Genomic DNA, 24,153 nt, shown 5'->3' on the forward strand with positions numbered 1-24,153 from the left:
CATGGCATTGCAAATTAGGTTGAATAAAAAGGGGATGAAAGAGCACAAATTTATTGTGCAGTAGTTTGTATGCTCAGATTCATTAACGTGTGCAACTTCTTCCTAATCTCTTTTCAGAAGTCAGTACTCTCCTCTTTAATATGAGTGTTAGATGCTTTTCCAGTGATCAGAAAAGGGGAAATATTGCTAATACAGCTCCAAATTGAATGGAAAGCCATTATGACAGGTTTGGGTGGGGGCAATGCATTAAGACTGAAGGACTGGGCATCATGGGAGTCTTAGGCGTTGATGTCTTTCCACGAAAGCTACTTTTCTAGCTGCTAAATCTGAGAAAATTTTGCATTGGCAAAGAGGTGAAACAGAAGGTGTTAAGGAAAACTGCAAGTAAGAAGTGTTTGGTGACTCAATTTTCAAATGCAGTCAGCACTTCTTGAGTCTGGGTGCTTGACAAAGCCAGAGAAAACCATAGGTGACCTAATTTACTGTAATGATAGTCCTTCAAGCAAGAGGTTGGTGTAGAGATCTCTAGAGGTGCCTTCCAACTGACATTTCTGTAGTGTGTAACTTGGCACTCCTGGCTCACAGTTTTGGATTTAGATGGACATATGAGCTGTAGAAATGCAGTCTCTATATCTGGCTCCTAAGCTCTCACACTATTCAGGTTCTTTTGACAATGTATAATTCCATTTTTCATTCTGATTTTTTTTTTTCTTGAGTCAAATTCAAGTTGTCTCAAATACCTGTTTCCTTAATGTTTCAGTAAAATTCATGCTTTTTCTGGAGGTTACAGATAGTTGACAGATTTCTCAATTCTTTATTTTATTTTATTATTATTTTTTATTTTTTAATCTTAGCAGATGAAGTTTCACACAGTGGGTGACTTGCTTTTTCTGTTTGGGTCATATGTTGAGGAGGCATATGTCTGGGTTGGGTATGGAGCAGCAGCTGGAGAGATGTACACAGTGCTGCTGTAGTGTCTCCCTTGCTGTGGGATCCCAAGGGCCAGAGACAGCTGTCCTCTGAGCTGATCAACTCTATCTAGCACTCAGGGTGGAGAAGCTGGAAAGATGATGTGTGTCATTGTATGAATGCTTGATTTGCCAGTGTACCACTGAATAAATTGGAGAATGAGTGTAAACTTCAAAGATGTGCAACCTCTGCATTGTTAAAAACAAATCAGCTGCAGTTCTCCAGTCATCTGAGCCTTGGAAGTGAAGGGAACAGATGTTTTGTTTAAAGGCAGACAAAATATATTCAGCAAGATTAAAGCTGCTTAAAATCTGAGCATTTCTGTATTTGGTTACAAAATCAAATTTGGCTTCACTTGGAAATTCTTAGATAAATTGTTTGAGTTAAATTGTTACCAACATTTGAAAACCTTTGAAATGTCATTAATCAAACATGTTATTCCCACATTATGTTTTATCATCATGTAACACTGCAGAAAATTGGCAGGAATGAAAAACAAACAAGATAGAAAATGCTGCAGAAAATGCAAATATTTCAATTTTTTTCACACAGCACTAATGTAGGGAGTAAATTTTGCAGTCCTAAAGTATATTGTCCAAGACAATAATACTAAAACAACTGATAGTAAAAGTCACCAAAGAATGTGAAGAGTTGTCTGAAAATATCTTCAAGAGAATCTAAAGTGACATGAAGATTTCATAGAAGCTGGAGAAACATGGAGTATGAGATTGAACATGCTATGGGGTTTGCTGGAACAGGACAAATGAGATCCAGTAACAGGGAATGACTGAGGTTAGAATCTCTGTGAATTGAAAAGGAATGGATTCCTTCTGAGAGAAGAAAACAATCCAAAATTTTTAGATTTGAGTAAGCATCCAGCATTGGCTTGATTGAAGGGAAGTACAAGAACAGTTCAACACTAGTGAAATTAAACATTCAGCAAGAGAAGTAACTTGAACAGAAAAGGTTCTGATAAACTTCTTAAATGAAAGACAACATGTTAGAGGAATGTACAAGGATGAACAAAGACTTTCTGCAGACTTGACAGGAAGCCACTGCGAGACATAAACATATACAGTGTGAGTTGCAGTTAATACAACAGCTTTATGGAAGAGATGGTAGAGATAACATGGACAAGTAGGGTATATTTGGAATGGGTTGCCCGGGGAGGTGGTGTAGTCACCATCTTTCACAACCTTAATGATTCTGTGATTCTATGCTTTTTCAAGTTCAAAGGTGAGGTGTTCCTTTTGGATAAAATTCTTGATTATTTTATTCCACTTGAATTTCTCTTTGCACTGTGACTCTGGGATTGCTGGTTAGACACTTTTCTATGTGGAATATAAAGATGGGTCATTCTTTCTGCATTTTGCACAGTCGTTCTCGTTTTTAAGTAATATTTTCAGAAAATATGAGATTTAATATTTCTACAACTTTCATATGAAGTATATGCAAAGATAAATATAATCTGGAAACCTGTCAAATCTATTCAACAGGTTAATGAACATGAGCCTTTTAGCTTCTATACATATATACAAACTATTGGTTTCAGCTATTTTATGTGTATCAGATTTAGTAGTGGGATAAACCTGTTCAATAAATGTCCTTTCTTATGCAGACATGTTTTTTTCTCAACCCAAAACCCACTGATGTCACCCTACTCACTACTTCAGAACTATGGTCATTGAAATCAATGAGTTTTTGCTTCTTACTCTAGTGGGAGCAGGACCAATTCAACAGTTTTCAAAGCTTACTGAGGCAGAAATGATCACTGTTTAATTCCTTTATAACAAACTCATTTTGACATTTAACAATTCAGCCCCTCCCCCCCCCCCCCTTTTTCTTTTTTCTTTCTTTCTTTTTTTTTTTTTTTTTTTTTCTCAAATGAAAAAGAGACAAGTTTGGGCATGGATTGAATGCCTTTTATATGTGTATATCCTTCTTAAGCCTCATAAGGATTACTAGCTTCCCTTCTTTGTTATTTTGGTTATAAATTGATTTAATATAATTTGAAGCTATCACATTCCCTTCCCAAGGCTTAATAACATAACCAAGGTGTGCCATACAATAGCAATCCACAAGAATTATGCACTAGAAGGTGATCAAAAGATTTTGTTCAGACATAAATCTAAAGAAAGATTATGACATATACTTGTATCCTTGATGTGCTGAAACAGACAACTTATTACTTCTAATCCTAAAGTCTGTATTTATATCCATTCACACTAAGGAGTGTGTCTGAATAGTTTTACTGCATACTTATTCTGTCAACAGCAATCCTAGATTTCTGACATGCAGCCCACTAAGTTTTAGATCTTGTATCTATTTAACACACCTGTGAACTGAATTCCTTCTTGGAAATAGTTTTTATTTACACATTATATTGTATATAATTTATGTTGGTCTCTGCTTTTGTGATCAGTTATTCTGCTAGGTGAAGACAGCAATATAATTTCAGAAAGAAACTTGATTTAAGGAGAATTAGAAACAAAGAGCCATTTATGTCTTGGGACTATGTAACAGAGAGGAGAAATTGTAGCCTAGACTCATCCTACATAATCAGGGGAGCTGGTAAGTAAAGTTCCTGTGTCAACTAGGGTCAAAGAAATCCTTGGAAAATAAATATTTTACTATTTTATACTCTTAGAGCCTGTGAAATTGGAAACTGCTTCTCTAAAATGTCATTGGCTCGAGTAGGGGGAAAAGTAAAATTTCATGCACAGTGGGATTTTAAGCCTGCAGCTCTGCCTCACAAAAAGCAGAAATAGTACTTCTAATTCCATATATATCATAATTGGAAATGTACCTGTGTAAAATATGTTTAAACAAAATAAGATCAGATTTCTGGAGCTGTAAGAAGGAAAGATCAGTTAGCTTTGAAGGATCATTGCAAGAATGCTGATAGAAATGGTATTAGATATGGGAAAACAAAACTATATACTTCCTAACTCCTTCTACAATTTCAGTTCAGGAAGATGAATGCTCTGGGTCTGTGATACCTATGTAAGGACCAGTCAGTCAGTATCACTGAACACATCCATTACTTAAACACAGAAAAACTGTTTAAAGAACATGAGAGTTTTTTCTAAGAGACCACGTGGTCCCGTACAGGACTCTGAAATAATCTTGGCAGTTTAAAGACACGAGATATCTTCCCCCATTCTATTCCAAATACCAGATGCCCTTTTCTGAGATCTGTCTTCCAGTAATAAACACAAATGATCAAGGCATTTGAAGGAAAAGTTTAAAATAAAATTATACAGGAACCAATTATGCAATTTTACTTCTGAGGTGGAGTGAGGATGTGGGAAGAAGAAACCACCACTCACGGAGGGCAGTCTCCCATTGCACAGAAAAGCTCCTGAGGCATTATCATATGCTCTTTTTCATTCTAGCTTAAACTGCAGAAGATATCACTGACCTGAGCAATGCAGTAGTACATCAATGAGAAGTTGTTGTTCCCAAGAACAACAAGGCAAAGAGGTTGTGCAAGAAGTCCTTAGTTTAATTCAGTATGAAGTTAAAGAGAGTAGTGCAAATGACAGTCAAGGATTGTTTGAGCTAACTTGGTTGGCTTTGTGCTGAGCTAGACTAAAAATGCTTTCACATTCTGTTCCATCAGCTTTGCTATGGGACTAGAAACCTTCCGCCTAAAACCAGAAATGAACAGCTCAAATTTGGTCTTAAACCATGTCAGCCATTTGCAAAGAAAATAGCGTCTAAATCTTTAGAGAACACAGAATAAGAATTGAAGCAAAGTCGAAAAAACTAGAGTTGGTTTTCATCAGCTTGAGACATTTGAAAATGCCTTCTTAGATATCCTTAGAGAATTATTTGTTTCATTCTCTCTCTGCACTGATTATGGGGAAATGACAGTAGATATACAGGAGTCTACATTAAAAATTAAAATGTATTTTAATTTTAGGCAAATCAAAATGTATTCATTATTTAATGGCATGTAAGATATATTATGTTTACTACAAAGCAGGAAACATCATTTAAGTAGAGTATGGTTATAGAAATATAGGTAAAGCTACATGTCAGAGAAAGATTAACAATATAATGAGAAGGAGGGAGAGAGAGGCAGAAAGTGAAAAGGAAGGAGATTGTCCAGGAACATAGAAACCTGCATATTCTGGTATGCGTTTTCTCATACTCTGCCTTGCGTGAAGGCTATGCAAGATCTGTTACTGAAAATTTAAATTAGATATTTTAAAATCTGAAGCGATCGATGATGAAACAACTGACATAATTACATTTTTGTACTGCAGAGGACACACTAGTGTTTTACAATATCACATGCAATATCGTGACACAATATGCTGCATAAGTGGCACCAGGACATCTTTTTAAGAACAAATCTAGGCTATATATAAAGTCAATTAATTAATTAATTTTGATTTTCAGGCTCCTATATATCTTTCAAAGGACATATAGCCTCCTTGTGCAGCAAAACTGACTAATAACAGTCTTTATTTTCCTAGTAATCTGTCACGGGATCCTTGGTGATAGGTTTACAGGGTCCCAAGACCAACAACTCAAAAGGACTCAGTTACAATACGCTACCTTAAATATGACTGCAAAGCAACTGAATGATAAAAAATCATTTTTTACACAGTCATTTTTCTTGTAACTGGAAATGTAACTTCTGAGCGTGATATTTGCAAAGCATTATGGTGTATTGAAGTTCTAATAAAACTACATTTTCTTACAAATAAGTAAGGAAGAGAAAAATGACCTATTTACCTGTTAGTTGGTAGAGGCTGTGAAGATTTGATAAACTGAGGATAAACTGTTGTGCTATTCAGTGATCTGACCAGCTCTGTTTTTTCCTGACAGACCTAGATTGAAAAACAAAATTATGTAGCATAGGATTATTTTAGAGCACTTAATATTGGACTACAGGTCTCAGCAGTAAAAAGGCATGTCATTGACTCGTTCAAAAAACACAGTCTGAATCACACAGTATTTCCTTCACTTGGACAAACACTTCTGAACAAAGAGAAAAGTGTTTAGGATTTGTTCAAGTATTTTTAAGCTCAGCTTAGAGGTTTTTAATATGTAACAGCACATGCTCACTGATTTGACTTTTTTAGCAAGCTCAGATGTATAGATAGGTCAAGATCCAAGATATCAATCCCATTTTTTCCCCCAGTTTTTTAATCTTCTACTGGTAAATCATGAGCAGCTAAATCTTGGACCTCCCCTGTTAGAGGACAGTGGACATTATGTTCCAGTGGATTCGAATTATTACTTGCAGTAATTTTCAAAATCTAAAATTTTAGACAGGAGGGTCACTAAAACATTATTCTCTTTACCACTAATACAGTTGGGTATTTTACTTTGTAAAGTACTTTGTAATGCCAGCTTGAATTTAAGCTAGTTTGGTGGTGCTTTATGGATAACTAAATTCCTCATGTTAAGTTCAGTATTTATTTTGAACTTTTTTCTTAAAAGTACTAACATCTAAGACATCTAAAAGATTAACACTTATTTGTTTATAACAACTTTTCACCCAGGAGTAAATATTTTCTTGCAGTTAATAATGTGATATGGATGGATTGCACTTAACAGTCTTTTTCATTAGGCTGATGTGCATCTCATGGCAATGCTGTCCTGTGAGATGCCATGTCACTGCTTGGAAGTCATTAAAAAAAGTGTCAAATGGGGAGTTCATAAGAAAGCTGTGTTGTTTTGGTTCTTCCCCCTCCAGACCCTCTGTACTGTCCCCTGTTTGTGAAACTGTGTTGCCATCTCACTGTGTTATGAACTTCACATACACTGCTTACTATGACATCCCTTACAGAATTGATTAAATTAGACTACAGTTTCTGCTGGGATCTTAAACAGGCAATCATGGTCATGGTGGGGCTCAACTGGAGGGCAAGAGCACTTTGGTGCTCTGGGAACTTAAAGCTGAAAGGTTACAAGAGACTTTGAAATATCACATTAAAAAAAAAAAAAAATTACATTTGTTGGGTTTTGTCCATATTGCAGCTATGACTGCCATTTTCTGCTATACACGTCATAAACCTGATGAAATCATAGTTTTGCTAGGAGTGAGAAAGCTCTATTTTCCAGTCCCCTATTTATTTTATGTTCTTTCATAATCTTTGGCATTTTTGGGACCATTCTTGGCTTTTATTCAAGTTGTTCGGGAGGATGTCAAAACAGAAAATAGAACAGAAAGCAAGGGTTTTGCTTTGTTTGTATGAGCTTCATACAGACATAAAAAACACTAGCTTTGTCTGGTTTACATTGAAATGAGCAAAGGTGGATCAGGCCCCAAATCCCATCCTTCATACTGCTTTCTATCTAGTCAGTTAACTACTTCTTTAAGAAACGACTGAAGATGTTATATTTATGTGAAAATATAAGAAATACAGAGTGACTTTATACCTGTAGATTTGTCGACTCTTCAGACCACCAGACTTCAAAGTCTTTTTGCAGTTTCACCTTTGCTTTTTCCATGAGAAGCTGTAGGTGCTCAATCTCTACCTTCAGACCTTTCAAGCGATTGAACATTGTTTTATAACTAATTTGAGGAGAAGAAAGGTTATTAAAGATTTTCCAACACATCTCATATTTTATGACAGGTTCACTATAGTAGTACAAGTAGTATAGTAGTTACAAGAAATTTATCCTGAAAAAAAATATTTTATTGAAAAAATTACTGAAGTTCTAGTGTGACCACTATTGATCAACAATTAAATACAAGTTCAGATATGTCAAGCTATGTCTTGATTCTCCTTCCAAACAGAAGCTAATGTGTAGTCAAAGATTTGTAGTAGCATGAAACAGCCAGAATCTTCCTCATAGGTCACAGCTAACATAAATGATAGCAAATTACTTAGAACTGATATCCTATCTATTTTCCTTTTATCCCCTTAGCTACAGCTACATTAAAGCAAACAGAAGGATTGGTTGACTAATTCATATTCTGTATATTGTTTACACTTAGGCAGTCCTGTATAGACTAATGGTTCTCCTTAGGACAAGGAAGGCAAGACATTCATGAATCTACAAAGATGCTTCACAGTACATTTGGATTCAAAGAAGAAAGTTTTAATACAAATCCTCAAGGGGGACATAAAGTTATTTTTATTAATTTTTGACCATTAGCCTTATCATAAAGGTTTTCTGTTCACTTACTGTGGCATCTTACAGACAAACCAACAACATATACACAATTAAAAAAATTATCTGTGAACCACAAAGCTAACATTTTTTTATATGTCAGAGAAAACCTTGAAGTTAACTGTGTCTATAAAACTGTAATATAATATCAGTATATTTTATCTTTTGAAGGATGATTTCAGGCAGTAATACCTTTTTTTCTCTTCCTCAATTTGGGTTCGAAGTTTCTCTTCCACTGGGTCAAGCGTATTTAGCTCTTCAGAAGGATTGGACACAGCTAGAGGAGAAAAGACCAGATGTAAGCAATGACCATTTGATTTCTAAAGAAACAACTTTAAATTAGCATACAAGCTGGTTTTAAGAGTTAGAAATAGAGGTCTATAGCAGTTTTTCTCTTCTGGAAGTATTTTTTTTTCAAATTCTTTGTTTAGGCCCTACTTAATATAAAACTCAATAACTTTAGTGATTTAAATTGTTTTGAATTTTTTGGCATATTTATTTTAGGTATGAATAAAAATGATTTTGCCAGTCCATTTAAAAAGTTTGGCTTTGACATAAAACCCTAAATGAATGCATTTAACCTGACAGTTTTGGCTATGCAGACAAGTAGAAAGATTCAACAGTTGCTGTGCTAATGCCTGGAAACAGAAACATAAAGAAGAGTAACAGACAAACACTTAAGATGTAACTTTGGTAAACAATAAATGAAGTCACTTTGGTAAGCAATAAACTCAGACAAATATGAATATGGAAATTAGCCTGAAACTGTGTCTGAGAAATTTTTCAAGGCAAAGGAGAACTGCATAAAATACTCCAAGATAATTTAGCTTAAGTTAATCTAAGAGCTAGTAACAGAGATAGTTAGCATGCAAAACACAACACAGTACTTCTGAGAGACAGCAAAACAGCCTTTCCATCGTGCATTGTATGAACTGGGTTTATTTCAGCAGTGAAAGGAAACGTATAGTTACCTACTAGTATTACAACAGTTTCTATTTCTAGAATGAATGAGAGTAGTTTAAGGTTCCCAAGAAAACATGTTTAACCTTTTTAACTGAAGAAAAATGAAGAAACAAAAGATTTGCTGTACAATACATGCAAGTTTCCATCCCAACCGCTACTTCTGCCAAGAAAATAAATTCTATGTCAACCTGTCATTAAGCCTAAGGAGTGCAGCCTTTCTTCGAGGAATGGAATCCGTCTGGAACAAGAGGGCAGCAATGACCCCTCTCTGCCTGTCAGCACGCCAGCTATAGCCATTAATCTTTTGTTGTAGCACCCTGTAGCCTAGTACAAATGAAACCGAAAAGCGTTTTATGTCATTTAGAGTACATAGGTCAAGCATGTTAATACAGACAGCCAAGATGGACAAAGTCCATGCACACTTCTCGTTTCATACATCTAAAGGCTTTGTTGGATGTGCAGATTATAAAAGAATGATAGGGAGAAGACATTTTGGTAGAGATGGTACCCTCAAAGATTAAAAATTAACTGTACCATTAAAATGAATACCGAAGTCAGGAGGTACAAACAGCATGGCAGAGGACATGCTAGAAAAGAGGCATTATATCATATAGAATAGCAACACAACAGATGATGAGAAGGCCTTAATAATCATGCCAGAAACTTAAAGGAAAGCAGTAAACCTATCAATGATTTCAGGGCATTGGTATTTTCTGATTTGTCATCCTCAGAAAGAAGGCGTAAAGCAGCAAAGCACAGAGCTACACAAGATGTTTGAGGGAAAACGAGCCCTGCAGAGCTCCTGAGGGCCGACATTTGGTCTGCCATTCATGAACATGTAACATCCAGGCTTGCGAGAAATGTGCTCTCGTGGAACAAGACAAAATGATATAGGCAGTTACTGCCTCCCAGATGAGCCATGCTCACAGATCATGTGAGCATTCTTAATGCATTCCAGTGCAAAGCCAGCCAGGCTGAGCTTGAGCACTGGTTGAAGGGGACTCTCCTGGGCACACTGAAGTGCATTTGGCTTATTCACACAGTCTGCCAGGGTGTCTGAGTTCAGGAGGTGAAACCCCCTTATAATGAAGAGAGATAATTTAGTGTGGAAGACAGAAGAAACTTAAAATGTCAACGCTGTTTTTGAAAGGTGAATTACCCTACCTGAAAACATCAGCAAGTTCTGTCATTACAGAGCAATGCAGGACCGTAATAGCACAGCTTTCCCTCCCTGATTTATTTGAACATTGTTGCGGTTTAACCCCAAAAGGCAGCTAACACTCTCTCTAAAAGAGAGCTTGCTCACTCTCCCCAGGTGTGGTGATGGAGAGAATTGGAAAAGTAGAATTGCAAGAACTCATGGGCTGAGATAAAGACAGCTCACTAGATAAAACAAAGCTAAGTGACATGCACAGGCAAAGCGAAACAAGGAATCCATTTGCTACTTCCCATCAGCAGGCAGGTCTTCATCTGCTTCCAGGAAAGCAGGGCTGAGCAGAAGTCACATGGAGTATTTGGAAAAATATTTTTTTACTGGATCTCAAGGGGCTGCCTTAGGCAGCATTTGGTGGCATATATAAAAACACCAAGAGAAATATTTTGTTGCTCATGATTACACTGTAGAAGGGATTATTTGGTTGTAAGTTATCTGCAGAAATAGTAATAAGGCCTTTTATGAACATATAAAGTACCTCTGTGATGCAAAGGCCTCACCATTCTCAATGCTGAGTGTAGCTATGCATGCTTCCCCTAGGAACATGTTGGTGATGAAAACAAGAAACACAGCTGTGGACAAGATGAGCTGCCCAAAGTTTTGTATACATACACAATGGAAAGAGATGAATACACTGCAAGCTGATGTGGCCCTGGCAGCAAAAGAAAGCACTGGTATTTCATCAAGCAAAGGGCTAAAACTTAGACATCCATCACTGTGTTTCAGTCACAAGAGCAGAACAAATCTGATCACAATGCCAGGTGAAGAAGACTTGTGGTAAGTCAAGTCCCAGGACGTGCCTATTTGGGCACTGCTTTTTAAGTTCTTTGTTGCGTTTTCCCATTCTATTGCAGTCTCCAGGTCCGCTTTTTGCCATGCCTGCTTAGTGCAGAAACATGCTTGTGAACTGAAGCGCATTCTGATCTAGAGACTAAATATTTTTGAAACTGCCTACTGTAATATATACAAATGAACACGTGGATCTTTCCTGATGTTCCAAGCAAAGCAGATCTATGGTCTGGTGCAGTGTTTTTCAACCCTTTTGTTTGCTGCTGCTTTTCCCTTTTCCTTATTCCCTGCTACTTCTTTTGTTCCCCTCACTTTCCTGAATCCCTGCTCTGGCCTCTCTATGCACCTGGGCTCCTGCTGCTGACACCTCGCAGCCCTCTCCTCCAACCAGCAATTTCAGCTACAGCTCAAGCTAGGAAGCTAAGGCAGAGGTTACTGGCTCAGGCTGTGCTCTGTATCTCACATCTAAATCATAGCATTACTCAATAGACAGGCTCAGATATTTAAAATAATACATGTACAAGAGAAACAACTGAGTAAGTAGTCAGTACAATGCATAAAGCATACTATTTGCTTAAACATAGAAGATAGATGATTAAGAAGAATTGCTTTATTTTTGCTACAGGTTTTTCTTCCTCCAGAGTTTCCTTTTTATTGTATAACTCTCTGACCATACAGAAACAGAAAAAGTGTATTAAAACATCAAATCATTTTATCTAGGTTCAGGGTTGTAGAGGATGTATCATGTACATGTTTAGGAAAACGCTGCCTGTATATATGCAAGGGGCTTCAGCTGGCATACTTCTTTACAATTCTGTACAACAGTTATTTTAGCAGAAGTCAGCAGCATACTCCCAAGGAGTATTAGTTCCTTTACATTAGTGTAACTACACATACAACTGAGAGGCAAAGCTTGGGGTATTTTATTAACAGTACCGAGTCACACAATGCAAGGAAGAGGTTTTGACAGTGCTACATTTGGTAGCAAAACAACTAGCAATATATGTATTTATCTTCAGGCTAACTGCCTTCGTTTTGTCTTCAGATAAAACCCATTTGGCAGAATGGGACACAGGACACAACTGATACCAGCTGCCTACTCAGAGAGGAAGGTGAACCCTACATGAGTTGACAATTCATAGCATAAAGATGTTTTCTTTTTCGTAAGCAAGATTGTAAGAGGCATATTAAATTATAATGCTTTTACTTGAATGAGAGGGCCAATTCTGGAGCAAAAGAAACAGTGAATTTTACAACACTTTCCACATTACCAAATCACACAGTATCAGAAAAAAACGATAGCACCTGCTAACAATCTGTCTGTTTCAAAGCATTATAGAAAGCATGGATGAAAATCATTATTTCCAGCATGAGATACCAAGTGTAATCACCATGGTTTACTGCAAGCAGGCAACAACTTGAAATACACTGACAGATTCTTGTCTACAGTCACAAAATTTTGCAAGAAACTCTCTGTGACCTTGAACTTTATATTCTCTGGGGCACTCATATATTTCTCAACCTAAGTATATCCTGGAAGTCAGACTCCTAGGGATTTATTGTCCTTGTGCCTCAAATAACATTGTGCCCTGCCCTCCATCTGTACTTTTACAGTCAAAGATTTTCATTTTTTCACTGGATAGTCTTGTGTTTATCTGCTTAAATTTATAGTCACTTGAAGTAACCAAATTTAGAACTGACTTCAGTGTCCAGTTAATATTTTTATTACTTTATTTATCAGCTTTGCAGCTTTTGGCAAACTCAGGCTTTAGTGCTTTCAAACTGCAGCATATGTTGTCATTTTAGCTTTTTAAAAAGAGCTACCCTTCAGTTGCTATTCAGGATCGTCTTGCAAGCAATTCTCCCGTTCTTTTTTCTTATTCCTCTCCTAGGTCATGTCAACCTATGTTTGTCACCAGGCACTACAATGTGTACTTTATACAAAAGCAAAGATGGGTATGCACAGTTAAATTCATGTGCAAATGGAAAATATCCTAATGTCTGGAAGAGTTTATGTTGTGGGTTTTAGAGCACTTTACCCTTAATACTAATGTAATAGATTTTTTAAAATTTGGCCAGGTGGTCCTAAGCATACCTTGGAATGAACTGTCTCATTTTGGATGTTTTATAAATGTGTGTATGTAGGAAGGCATTAAAACATGTGTATTTTGTTTATTCTTATTTTTATTTTAGTCACTGAATTTAGAAAAAGGATCCATTAGTATGCTCTTCTCTATTTACCATTGCATTGTTTACTGTTTTACTAGCTTAAGATTGGCTCAAGCAAATTGACTTCCAATGCACACCTGAAAGTAGAGATTTTTTTTTCCCAGTCTCTTTGAGCTCTTTTGGGTAAATACAGACTCACACTTCAATTCCCTTAAGTTTCTTCTTTGAAACTAGTCATTTGTATATTTGTTCCTGAAAATACCCGACACATGAAACAGAAGGCATTACCTACACTTCAGCTGCACTCAAGCCATTAAGGTTTCTGAAACCATTGTGGCTAAAAGTTCCCTGTTGGTTTCCAAATATACAAGTGCAGTTTATTGTGAAGAAAGGAAAAAAAAAAAAAAGGGAGAGAGAGAAAAGAAAAAAGCTTCAAGTTTAATTTGTTCCATACACACCACTTGATTTAGTGGAATAGTAATGTAGCTGGGTCATAGTCTGGAAACCCCTACTAATTCAGATTCTTCCCTGCATTTCCATTAGATTACATAAGATTATTGTTACGTCACTTATGTTGTTCATAATATTAAACAAAGGGATAACTGATATTTGAGGTGGAGACAGCAGTTATTAAACAGCACCATAACTATTGCAAAAAGAATGAGAAATATCTAAAGGTGCTAAAGGTATAGTCATCCTGAGTGTCACAGCACGTAGTAGAGATACTGAAGCTTGGTGTGTCCATGTGTTTTGCTGAGAACCCTCAGATAAGCAGATGTACATTTCTCGGTTCTGGTAAGAGCCAGACTTGCTGTGAATGAGCAATATGCGTATGCATACATAGTAAATCCTATACTTCCACATCACATTTAGGAATGCAGTGCACACAGTAACTGTATCAATTCAGTAGGTCTGACATTTTCTAAAAGTAGTGGATATTTAACCTGCATTCTGCATGGAACTCCAGCCATGTTTGTCAGTACAAACACTTATGACAATGCACAAAAGCATCTATTTGGGGCTGTACATTGAATTTATAGCAGCAATGTCATTTAAAAAAAATAAGGAAAAATAAGCATACATGTTCTATACTTAACTGCTTCTGTTTAAACTGTGTATGGGTATAGATGGGTCAAGCAACTGACATGTCACTTCAATTCACAAAAACGAGTTTGATTCAAGTGTCAATACTTTGAAATGTGTAAGGAATCAAATCGAAGTAGTATCAGCCTGAACAAGATTGATCTTTCTGCTACAAGGTATTAGTAGCAGACATTTAATCTGCAAGAGAGAATTAAAACAGAAAAGATGCACAGCATTGTTGGTGAAATCAATATACCATGACCTGAATTTAGTAAAGTATACAATAAAGACCAAAATACTGCAGAATTTTTGTCTCCACTCTCCCACTTAGCTAAAAGAAGCCCTCTAAAAGAGTTTGACAAATCCTTTTCTAAATATTGGTATGAAGTAGAAGTTTTCTCAAAAATTTCTGAAGCCACAACCATAGGACTTCGTGTCAGCAGGAACATTATTCTTTACAGAGTTTCATGTTGGTATTGTTCAGTGTTCTGGCACATGTACTAGACTAGGGCTATATACAACTTGTGCAGTTTTGGTGACCAGAGTATGTTTTTGGGACCCTCTATCCCTGTTGTCCACCTTCATACTTCACACTAAGTGCCACACTTTTGGTAGTACTTCCATGCATATATCCATCAGCTGTAGGAGCTGAACAGTGAGGCTCTCAGTGCTGGGCTACAGGCTGAAGAAGGTGCAAGAAAAAGTATATAAATATCTACTCATTTCTCATCACTCAAACAGGTTTTTTGTATAAAGGAAAGGACATTGAGCTTAATTAAAACGTCCTGGTAGTTGTCAGCTGACTTATACTGTAGTGCATATGAGAAGAGACAATCCTGACATTCAGAAAAAAATATAGCTCATCCACAAGATTTTTGTCTGGAGAAGTATATGCAATCTCTGCATGTTTGTGGGATATTATCATTATCAGTAACTACTTGTTGCAAGTCATCATTTTCTTTTGATCTTAAAAATTTGAAAAAAAAATGTATAAAGCAATAGTGAATTTCTTCTGGCCATTACAACAAAACAAAAAAATGGAAGAAGTTTTGCATCAGATCTGTAGCTTGATCTGAAACACTGAATACCACATGAACACTGATATTTCTCATTCACACCTTTGTCATGTGATTTACTTGGTCAAGTATAAGTTGCTATTCTTGCTTTTACCTTTACCCTTAAAACTCAAAGCAAATACAGATAAGAAAAGAGCTTCGCTGGTTGTTTACAGTTTATTAGATTACAAAACTGTTTGTTACATGGACAAAGAGCTCTCAGAGCAAACCTACTGGTACTGAACTAGCCTGCTGCCCAACAACCCACAGGATACAGCCTTTAATGTACAAACTCAACTTTATATAATCAGAAGGAAGAAGTTTGCAGCTCCTTAACCTGTAAGTTACTCATAGTTGTTCTACCAGAGCCAACAGGGAGAGGCTACCCAAGGTGTACTGCAGCAAAACTAACTTAGGCATAGAATCAGTAGACAGTGCATAAAAACATTTTTTTTTCACTTGTTCACCTCAAGTTATATCTTAGAATCACCAAAACACTCTGGTTGGGAGGACTTTGGGAGGCTGTCTCCTCAAAGTTGGATGACAACTGAATCAGACTTGGTTGTCTAAACATGTCTTGAAAAGTCTGAAGACGGAAATCCTGCAAATCTCTCTGAGGACCCCTTTTAACACATATAACTATCCTCATAGCATCTTTTTCCTAATACTTTAATTTTAGTAGAGAAATTAGAGAATCAAGAGTTTCATCTCCAGATTCTGTCTCTTTACCTACTAGTCACCTAAAGGAGTCTCTAAATAATAATGCAATTCACTCTGAACTCATTAGTGTTTTGGAAGAAATATTTATTGCAAGAAAGGTTACAGAGACTGTAAGCTGTCCTAACAACAGTGAAATCTTAAAGTTGGTGTCAATAAAACTCAGAAACGGATTGCTGTGCTACAAGTTCATGACTCCTAATAAAAATATCACTTGATCCAAAGATGTCTGCTACTCTTTTTTTGAGATCTGATAAACCGAAGCTGAGTAAGTCATGTGGGAAGCTTAATATGAACACAAAAACAATCTCAGAATTTTCTCTGACAGTTCAGAACAACATTCTTGCAAAGATTTCCTGTAAAGATGCAGTGCTCTCTTCCTTGAGGACACAATGAGAGAGAAAACTCATGGCTGCCTCTAGAATTTAGCACTGCAGCTAGTAAAACCTGATAAAAAGAGTAACAGAAGTACACAGAAACAAAGAAAACTAGAAAACAACCCAGAAATAGCTAAAGAGAAACCTACTGAAAGAAAGGTCTGGGTGGGCTTGAGGTCTGAATGGCCAGATTTAAGAAGAGTTTTCTTATTGTAATACACTTGTACAGTTCTGAAATTCATTCCTACATAATACTGGGAAAAACAAAGAAACGAACAAACAAAAAAACATAACACCTGACAACAAACCTCAAGTACTATGGCATGGGATCCACTGCTGCTTGTCTAGCTGCTGCTTCAAAACCCTGTTTCTTTTTCTGGATTGTGATAATCTTCACAAAAGAACTTAGTACGTACAAAAATACAAAAGTTCTGCAAGAGCTCAGTGTATTAGGCATAGATGGCACTGAAACTAAGCCTGAGAAAAGCATGTGAGTCTGAGAGAGTAAGTCTGTTATGGTGTGTAACTTCACAGTTTTCTGAAGCCAAATTCTATGCTGGTTTCCTGTGAGACACACCTGAAATAATTGCAATGACTTAGCTACACTACAGTAACAAGAAGCTACAAAGAACCTCTAATCTACTTAAAATATCCTGTGTAATGACTTATATATGTGTTCAAAATTCATTGTCCATTAGCATTACAAGTATTTGCCTAAAAACTTATTTAGCAAATATTTCTAAAGGCATTTAATATGTTGCAATAATTAAACAAAGCATATTCAAGAAGATCCTTATCATTGGCAGAGTAAATCTTTTCTTTTTAAGAAAGAGGCAATGTTTTCTGAATTTTCAGCCAGCTTTGCTATTTATATCTTTGTCCTAGTAATTGTGAAAAATGATCATTTTCAACAAGAACAATGTTACCAACTTTCTGTCAGAAAGAGAAAACCAAAAATAAACCTTAATGCAAAGCATCTCTGATTGTTTTCCTTTGAAATAATAGAAAGACCTGAGAAATCCATCACTAAAATGAGTGGCTTTGGAACCACTAGAGGACACCCTAGGAATAAAAACAGTGCCCTCCATGCACAGGAGCAGCGAACTTTTACAATAAAAGCACTGCTGTTGTTTGAGATCTCAAGCACAAGTTCTTAAGAACACAACACACTGAAATATTATGCATAATAAAATTGTGAATTTCTAAGAGAAAACTTTCCTGTATTCAGAGACCATTGGAAACTGACTATACTTTCTTTTCCTACTTTTATCCCTAAAAATAGCATATTTTATGGGTTGAAAATACATGAACAGACCCACATAGTTATCTCTTGTCACAAAACAAAACAAAAAACCTTAAAATTCTGGACTTCAGACAAACTGAATATTTCTTCAAAGGTCTTTTTTTAGCCTATATATAAGATACCATTTGTTAGTGCCAGGAATGATGGCCTTAAAGCAGACCATCTATATTTTTCCATGGATTGTATTGGACTTGTGTGGGAAAACACAGACTGCCACTTTTCTCAGCTTCTGTCATTTTGTGATTGAAAACACTTGTGTCTCCTCATTTCATGGCATTAGGACAGATTAAGACTCTGCTTCATATGAACAAAGTTAAATGGCTTCTCAGTTACAAGATGTAAAGCAGTGAAAGAAACAGAGCTCATTTTATTTAAATATGGATTTATTTAAATAAGAGATTAACTGTGATGCAAACCAGCAATTTGGAAGTGCTATGTGCTTTCCATTCACACAGATCACAGAAGATGAGTTCAAGACTGTTATTGATTATTAGCCTAGTCAGTGTAATATATGTCTGCAGGATGTTGCAATGGTTACAGAGAGGATTTTCATACAATTCCTAAGCATCCTCTATATACTTACCAGATATAAACCATGGTGGCACAACCTTTCTAATGACATGCACTATGCCTCATGTGGGACAAGTGGGAGCAGCAGTTCCTGATTCTACCAATCCTGGTTCTGATAATGCTGCTTTCACTTCTAATCAAAGAAAGGCACGGAAGTATTTGCCACTCTAAAACAAATGCTAGTATGCATTTTTCTGGGATTGAAATACATCTGTTATTTTTGACTCACCTAGTCATTTTATTTTTCAGGAGGAATAGTTTTTTTTTTTTTTTTTTTTTTTTTTTTGTTTGTTTGTTTTGTTTTGTTTTCTTTCTTCACCCCCAAGGAAGTTTGTTCAAAAATGATCTTGGGAATAGGTCTTCCAATAACAGAATAAATATAAGTTCTTATTTCTAAAAACAAAGTTACAAACTGGGCCTTGATGCTGAAATCCTTACTAAGGTTGCAGATTCCTTACAAAGACCCATATTTATCATCTTTACCCATGTTAGATATTACATTTTTTTTTTTCCAAATAGCACTACAGAGAACAATGGAGTTGCACAGAAAGAGAGAGATTAATTTGGTCCCTACAAATTTCTCCAGACACCAAAAGGTGTTGCCCCTTCTGGATATTTTCAGGGGAATCCCAAAAGAACTAATAGGTTGCAAACATTTTAAAAAAAAAAAAAAAAAAAAAAAAAGGCAAAACATTTGAAATGGAAAGCTGCAAAACCGCATTTCAAGTAAGCTCAGAAAGTAATTGTGATTATTGCTAAAGAGGGACATGATATACTGAAGATGATGCATCATTTCACCTTGATTTAGGAAATGTTTCAGGCTGCACATAATGAAATTTCTGTGTATGAAACTCTGTCAAGATCTGTTTGAAGCTGACAGAACAGCTGTGGGACTTGCAGATTTAGTAAACATTTCTGTTGATATGGGCACATGAGCCAAGTGTCCGAGTGTACATTCATGGGTCCTTTCTAACTTCCAGAGTTAACACAACAGAGGCCTCCACTTGAGATGCAGTTGAACAGACAGAACTGTGTTAGTCTCAGTACAGTTGTTTCTGTTATGGAAAGTTACTGTACAAAACATGCCTTTGCCAGCATGCATCCCAATAGGACTGTGTTCCCAGTATGGTATGTCATAGGTTTTCCTGGGTCATCAGATGGTTCCAGTTTAGGATTCAGTCTCCCCCCACTGCTGGTGAATGATGTTACATTAGCCTAATTGTCTATTTGCAATCACATTCAATCAATGTAAAACTAGAATAAGATAATGAAGAACCAAATTCTTATTTTACTGAAATGCTAGTTTAAAGTATCTTCAGGTAAAGTATCTTCAAGTGTCATAAAAAAGCACACAGTTGCATTCTAAACCATTGCAAACCCAGGCGAAGCTTTTCTTTCCAACCTTTTCTTCCACCTTGTCCACCCAGAGGCGTCCTGGTGACTCACTGTTTTTGCTCTGTCAGTACTTAAGTGCTGTGCACATTATTTCATTTTAAATACTGCCTAAAAATGCAGTTAAGCATGCAGAAGGAAGTGAAAAGGCAGAGGAAAGAATCATACAAGCCCTTAAAGAGGGAAAATTCAGAAGTGAATGATATTGTGGAGGGAAAAACTTGAGAAAAGATAGAAAAAGGGAGGACTGGAAGAATGGGGGAAAAATGAAGGCAGGAGGAATTAGGAAAAGTGAAAGATGAGATCAATGAGAAGGTGGAAAGGGAAGTAAAGAACAGCAGAAAGAATATGAAAATAGAGAAAAAAAAAATCATAATTTTGGACTCAATCTTGCCAATTGTTACCCCTTCAGACCGTACATTACTCTGAAAGGTCTTACTGAATAAAAGAAGGTATTTGCGTAATGAGGTATTCTTGTCATTAATAAAGATGAAAGTGACACTGAGAGTGAATCCTTGCAATTTTACACAAAGTATTCAATTGTTTCTGGTTGTGTACTGAAAAACACGGAGTACTGTCTTGCCTCCAGTGAAACCTCCCATATATTTGTGTCCTTTGTTAACTTTCAGCATATGGTGTTATAAAAAAGAGAGTGCTAAGAACAATGGATAAGTAGTGGAGTTATCCTTCAATGAGAAATTCACATCTTAAGCATAGCCATCAGGAAAACAGATCTATACTGTTTAAAATCCAACTAAAATAGCTTCTGAAAGCATTTTAACCATAAAATGTTTTAAGTTAAGAAAAAAAAAAAAAAAGCAGCTGGAAGACGTTAACTTGGCTTCTAATTGAAAAAATTGTATGTTTTATTTCATGTTGGGATTTCAACAGACTCTTAATTAGCCTTTTTTTACCAGGAGTTTTCATTTAAAAATATCTTGATGACATTCTGCTCATCAAGAAAGATCTTGGGAGACTTGACACCTGTTACTCCTTGGAAGAATATTCATCCAAATAAGCAGGCAGGCAAATAATACTCTCCCAACTCATAGAATAAATATTAAGTCAAAATATCCAGAGCATTTAAAAGAGTGAATAACAAAGGGGAAACAAAAGTCTGGAAAATACTTTGTGTGGTCCAGACTTAGTGATGATAAGCAGATAGCAATGTTCAAAACAAAAGCCAAAAATGCATGGGTTGCCTGCTACGTTATGGAATACTAAGAGAATATTTACAATGTGAATGTATAGCTGATAAAGTCACTACTATGTCATTTCCTAAACACATGAAAAAATTATTCTTACCCATTTTATGAAAACCAGCTTAGATAGTTATTGAAAACAACATTTGCAACACAAATGTCTGTATATTAAGATATCAGTATATAAGACATACAAGATGTCATCATGCAGATTGAAACATGCAGAAAGTATATCACTTCTTACTTTTTTTGGGAACACTGAATAAGGAATTCTAATAAACAGCATTTCTATGATTCATTTTGGTGTAACTTCTTAATGTGACGTCATGAATAAATAATGTTAAAAACAGAGTGAATTAAAGAAAGAATTCCACGTGATAATAAATTTATCTCTTTCAGGCTGAACTTCAGATATTGATCAAAATAATTTGAGTTTGACTTCTGGGCTTTATTGACATAGGTAGCATTAGTTTTCAGTGCTGATTTAAAAAAAAAATAAAAAAGAAAATGTGTATAAAATACTAACATCAACAGAGCTTGGCATGTACATGCCTAAATTAGAAAGACAAAGGGGAAACTACTTTGCTAATTTGCAGTAATCCTGACTTTTGTGAGGAACGCAAGTATCCAAATTTTCTCTCTCTAATTAGGAGATAAATATTATTTCCTGTGCTATGTATACCATTGAAATAAAACCATAAAATGCATTCAGGTCTGAGTTAGCTCCATCTTTTACATGAAGAAGGTCCATGACATTATTTTTGGGGGTTCTTTTATGGATCTAATTGAGGTGGGCTTAACTTGTTATTGCCCCCAGCAGGTGTTTTTTATTTATTTATTTTTGTCACATTTTACCTGCAGTTTACTGTTCCAGAAGGGGAATTCTCATATGGACACTTCTAGGCTGTTTCAGTACAAAGTCAATGGAGTCCATTTAAAGCACCTTAAACCAAATTTAGATGACTTTACACTTATGTGAACAACTTACATAGACACTTACAGCTTCACAGCTGTGTCAACAGAAGCTGCAAGAAATAACTTTTCAACTTCTACAACTAGATGTAAAAGAAATGACCTGTATATGCCTTTGGTCACTGTTGGAATGAGGAAAATTTAAAAAGATGTTAGATTGATAGTGGCAACATGGCTAACTAGAGGCTCAGTTTTAGGACAAATCAATATCTGTTAGTGGGAATCCAAGAGTCATCACAAAGGGTACACACACACACAAATCAATTTAAAAATTGCAGGGATATTAGACCTCTCTGTTCTTGCTTTGGTCACCCTGGTAAGATTGCTTTTACAGTTAGAAGAAAACAAAATAAAACAAAACAAAACAAAAAAACTTTTTTACTATTTTTCTCACCACATACAAAAGAAGATGCCTTTAGAGCCAAATCTCTGGCAAAATTCACAGACTCCATGTTCTTTAACTATTGCGGCAACACTGTGGCATAAACTGTTGTAAGAAGTACAACCTGCCCAACAAAAAGATTAAGCCAAGGGAGACAACTTGTGATCCCTGTTGCTTCCGAGTGTTTCAGTCTTACCTAGAACAACTCTTTGAATATGCCTCTGGGTTAGTTCTCCTTTCAGATGGTCTGCAAAAGACAAAAATGCAAACAATTTTAAAATGTCAAAAATTAATGAAGTCGTTGCTTATTTCCTACCATTTGAAATCCCATGTGCAGTTGGCCTGTTTAAGGGGATTTCCTCTGATCCATAGGATGAGCACTTTTCTGAGCTCTCCTTGCTGCAAGTAAGCAGGTAGGCACAATTTAACTTTATGTAGCCTAAAATACAATTTTGTCCAATAAGAAAGACTGAAAATGAAGCTTTTTATTTACTGTCAAGCACTTTCACAGGATAATGAGGTCCTGCTGCTCCTGCTACAAAAGAAGTCCAAGTGAGTTTAGAAGACATACAGAATTCCAAGTATTTGTTTAAACAGACTTGTAGACGCTAGCAGTAGAAATGAGATATTAGGTCATCCAGTCCACCTCATTGCCAGTGAAAAATTGGTTCACTACAATCCATTTTTTTCATGTTTGTTCAACTCGGTTTTAAATATCCCATGTGCTAGAGCTTCTGCAAGTTCCACTGCTCAACAGAGCTCACTGTATAGATATCACTGGTGTTTGATGGAAACTTAACTTAATTTCATTATCTCATTATTCCTAGTTAGGATCTCATGCCCTATGTAATTCACCTTTACCCTTTTATTAATTTCCTCCTTGATCTATGACACTGTTTCAGTTCACCAATTATTTCAAACCATAATTAGATTACCCCATGGGAAGACATTATTCATTGATATTAATGTAACCAATAAAGGAAAAACTTAATGTGCAGCTTCAGCATATATGCTGTTCTGGGGGAGGATGGATTATGTCTTTTAAGATTTGAAATTAAAACAATTTCTAAGCAGAGACTTGTTCACAATCTTTACTAATCTATACATCTGGATACTAGTGATAGAAAAAAAAAAAAGAAAAATTATCCATGATGGATTCATTTTTTTTCCAGATTGATGACTATGTACATCATATTAGCATGTATTCTGAACTTTACTTATTAGTGAAGATTTAAAGAGTAAGATAATCAGAGCAAATTAAGTCATTAAGTGCTTTCAAATGCTTAAATGGAGAATGGGAAAAAAAAAAACACACTTAAATTCACAGGTCATGAGGATTAGACTGCTTTATAAGTACAAAAGAACTATGAATAATTAACCTTCTCTAAAGAATTTAGAGAATAATTCTTAGGTATTCAGCAGCATTGTGGAACAGGTATTGTATGCAATACATTACAGTATAACAGCCAAGTTATTTTGTTTTGTATGGTTTTAGAAAACTAACAAAAAACAAAACAAAACAAAAACCGACACATACAAAACCAAAACAAAAAACAAAAACAACCACACACACACAAAAAACACACCAAAACCCCCAAAACACTACCTACTCATTGTCTATAAGAGATATTGCAGATTCCCATTTTGCTGCACAGTAAGCTTTATTCTTTTCAATTAGTTCTAGTCTTTTCTACTAGTTCTTTAAACCAGTGAATTCTGCTCTATATAAAGTTATCTGTAATATTAAGAAAAGCCTTCAGCTACTGAGAAACAAATTAACTGAAAGAACTAACCTGACATACCACAGCTAACCAAATAAATCCTGCCTCAGCTCCAGCTCTAACACTCAACCAAAAATAA

The 24,153-nt window shown here is 35.9% G+C and overlaps 1 protein-coding gene across 4 annotated transcripts in view; it reads right to left on the reverse strand.

Annotated features, from left to right (window-relative positions):
- KIF6 (kinesin family member 6) overlaps nt 1–24,153 on the reverse strand; it is a 174,559-nt gene that overhangs the window by 8,103 nt on the left and 142,303 nt on the right. For all 4 annotated transcript variants that reach the window (XM_032183487.1, XM_032183488.1, XM_032183486.1 and 1 more), the window contains 4 exons: nt 22,490–22,540; nt 8,299–8,383; nt 7,369–7,504; nt 5,716–5,810 (listed from right to left, as the gene is read on the reverse strand). In XM_032183487.1, the coding sequence (XP_032039378.1) occupies nt 5,716–5,810; nt 7,369–7,504; nt 8,299–8,383; nt 22,490–22,540 (367 nt within the window). The remainder of the gene's footprint in view (nt 1–5,715; nt 5,811–7,368; nt 7,505–8,298; nt 8,384–22,489; nt 22,541–24,153) is intronic.

Source organism: Aythya fuligula, chromosome 3 (genome assembly GCF_009819795.1).
Source record: "Aythya fuligula isolate bAytFul2 chromosome 3, bAytFul2.pri, whole genome shotgun sequence".
NCBI lineage: Eukaryota > Metazoa > Chordata > Aves > Anseriformes > Anatidae > Aythya > Aythya fuligula.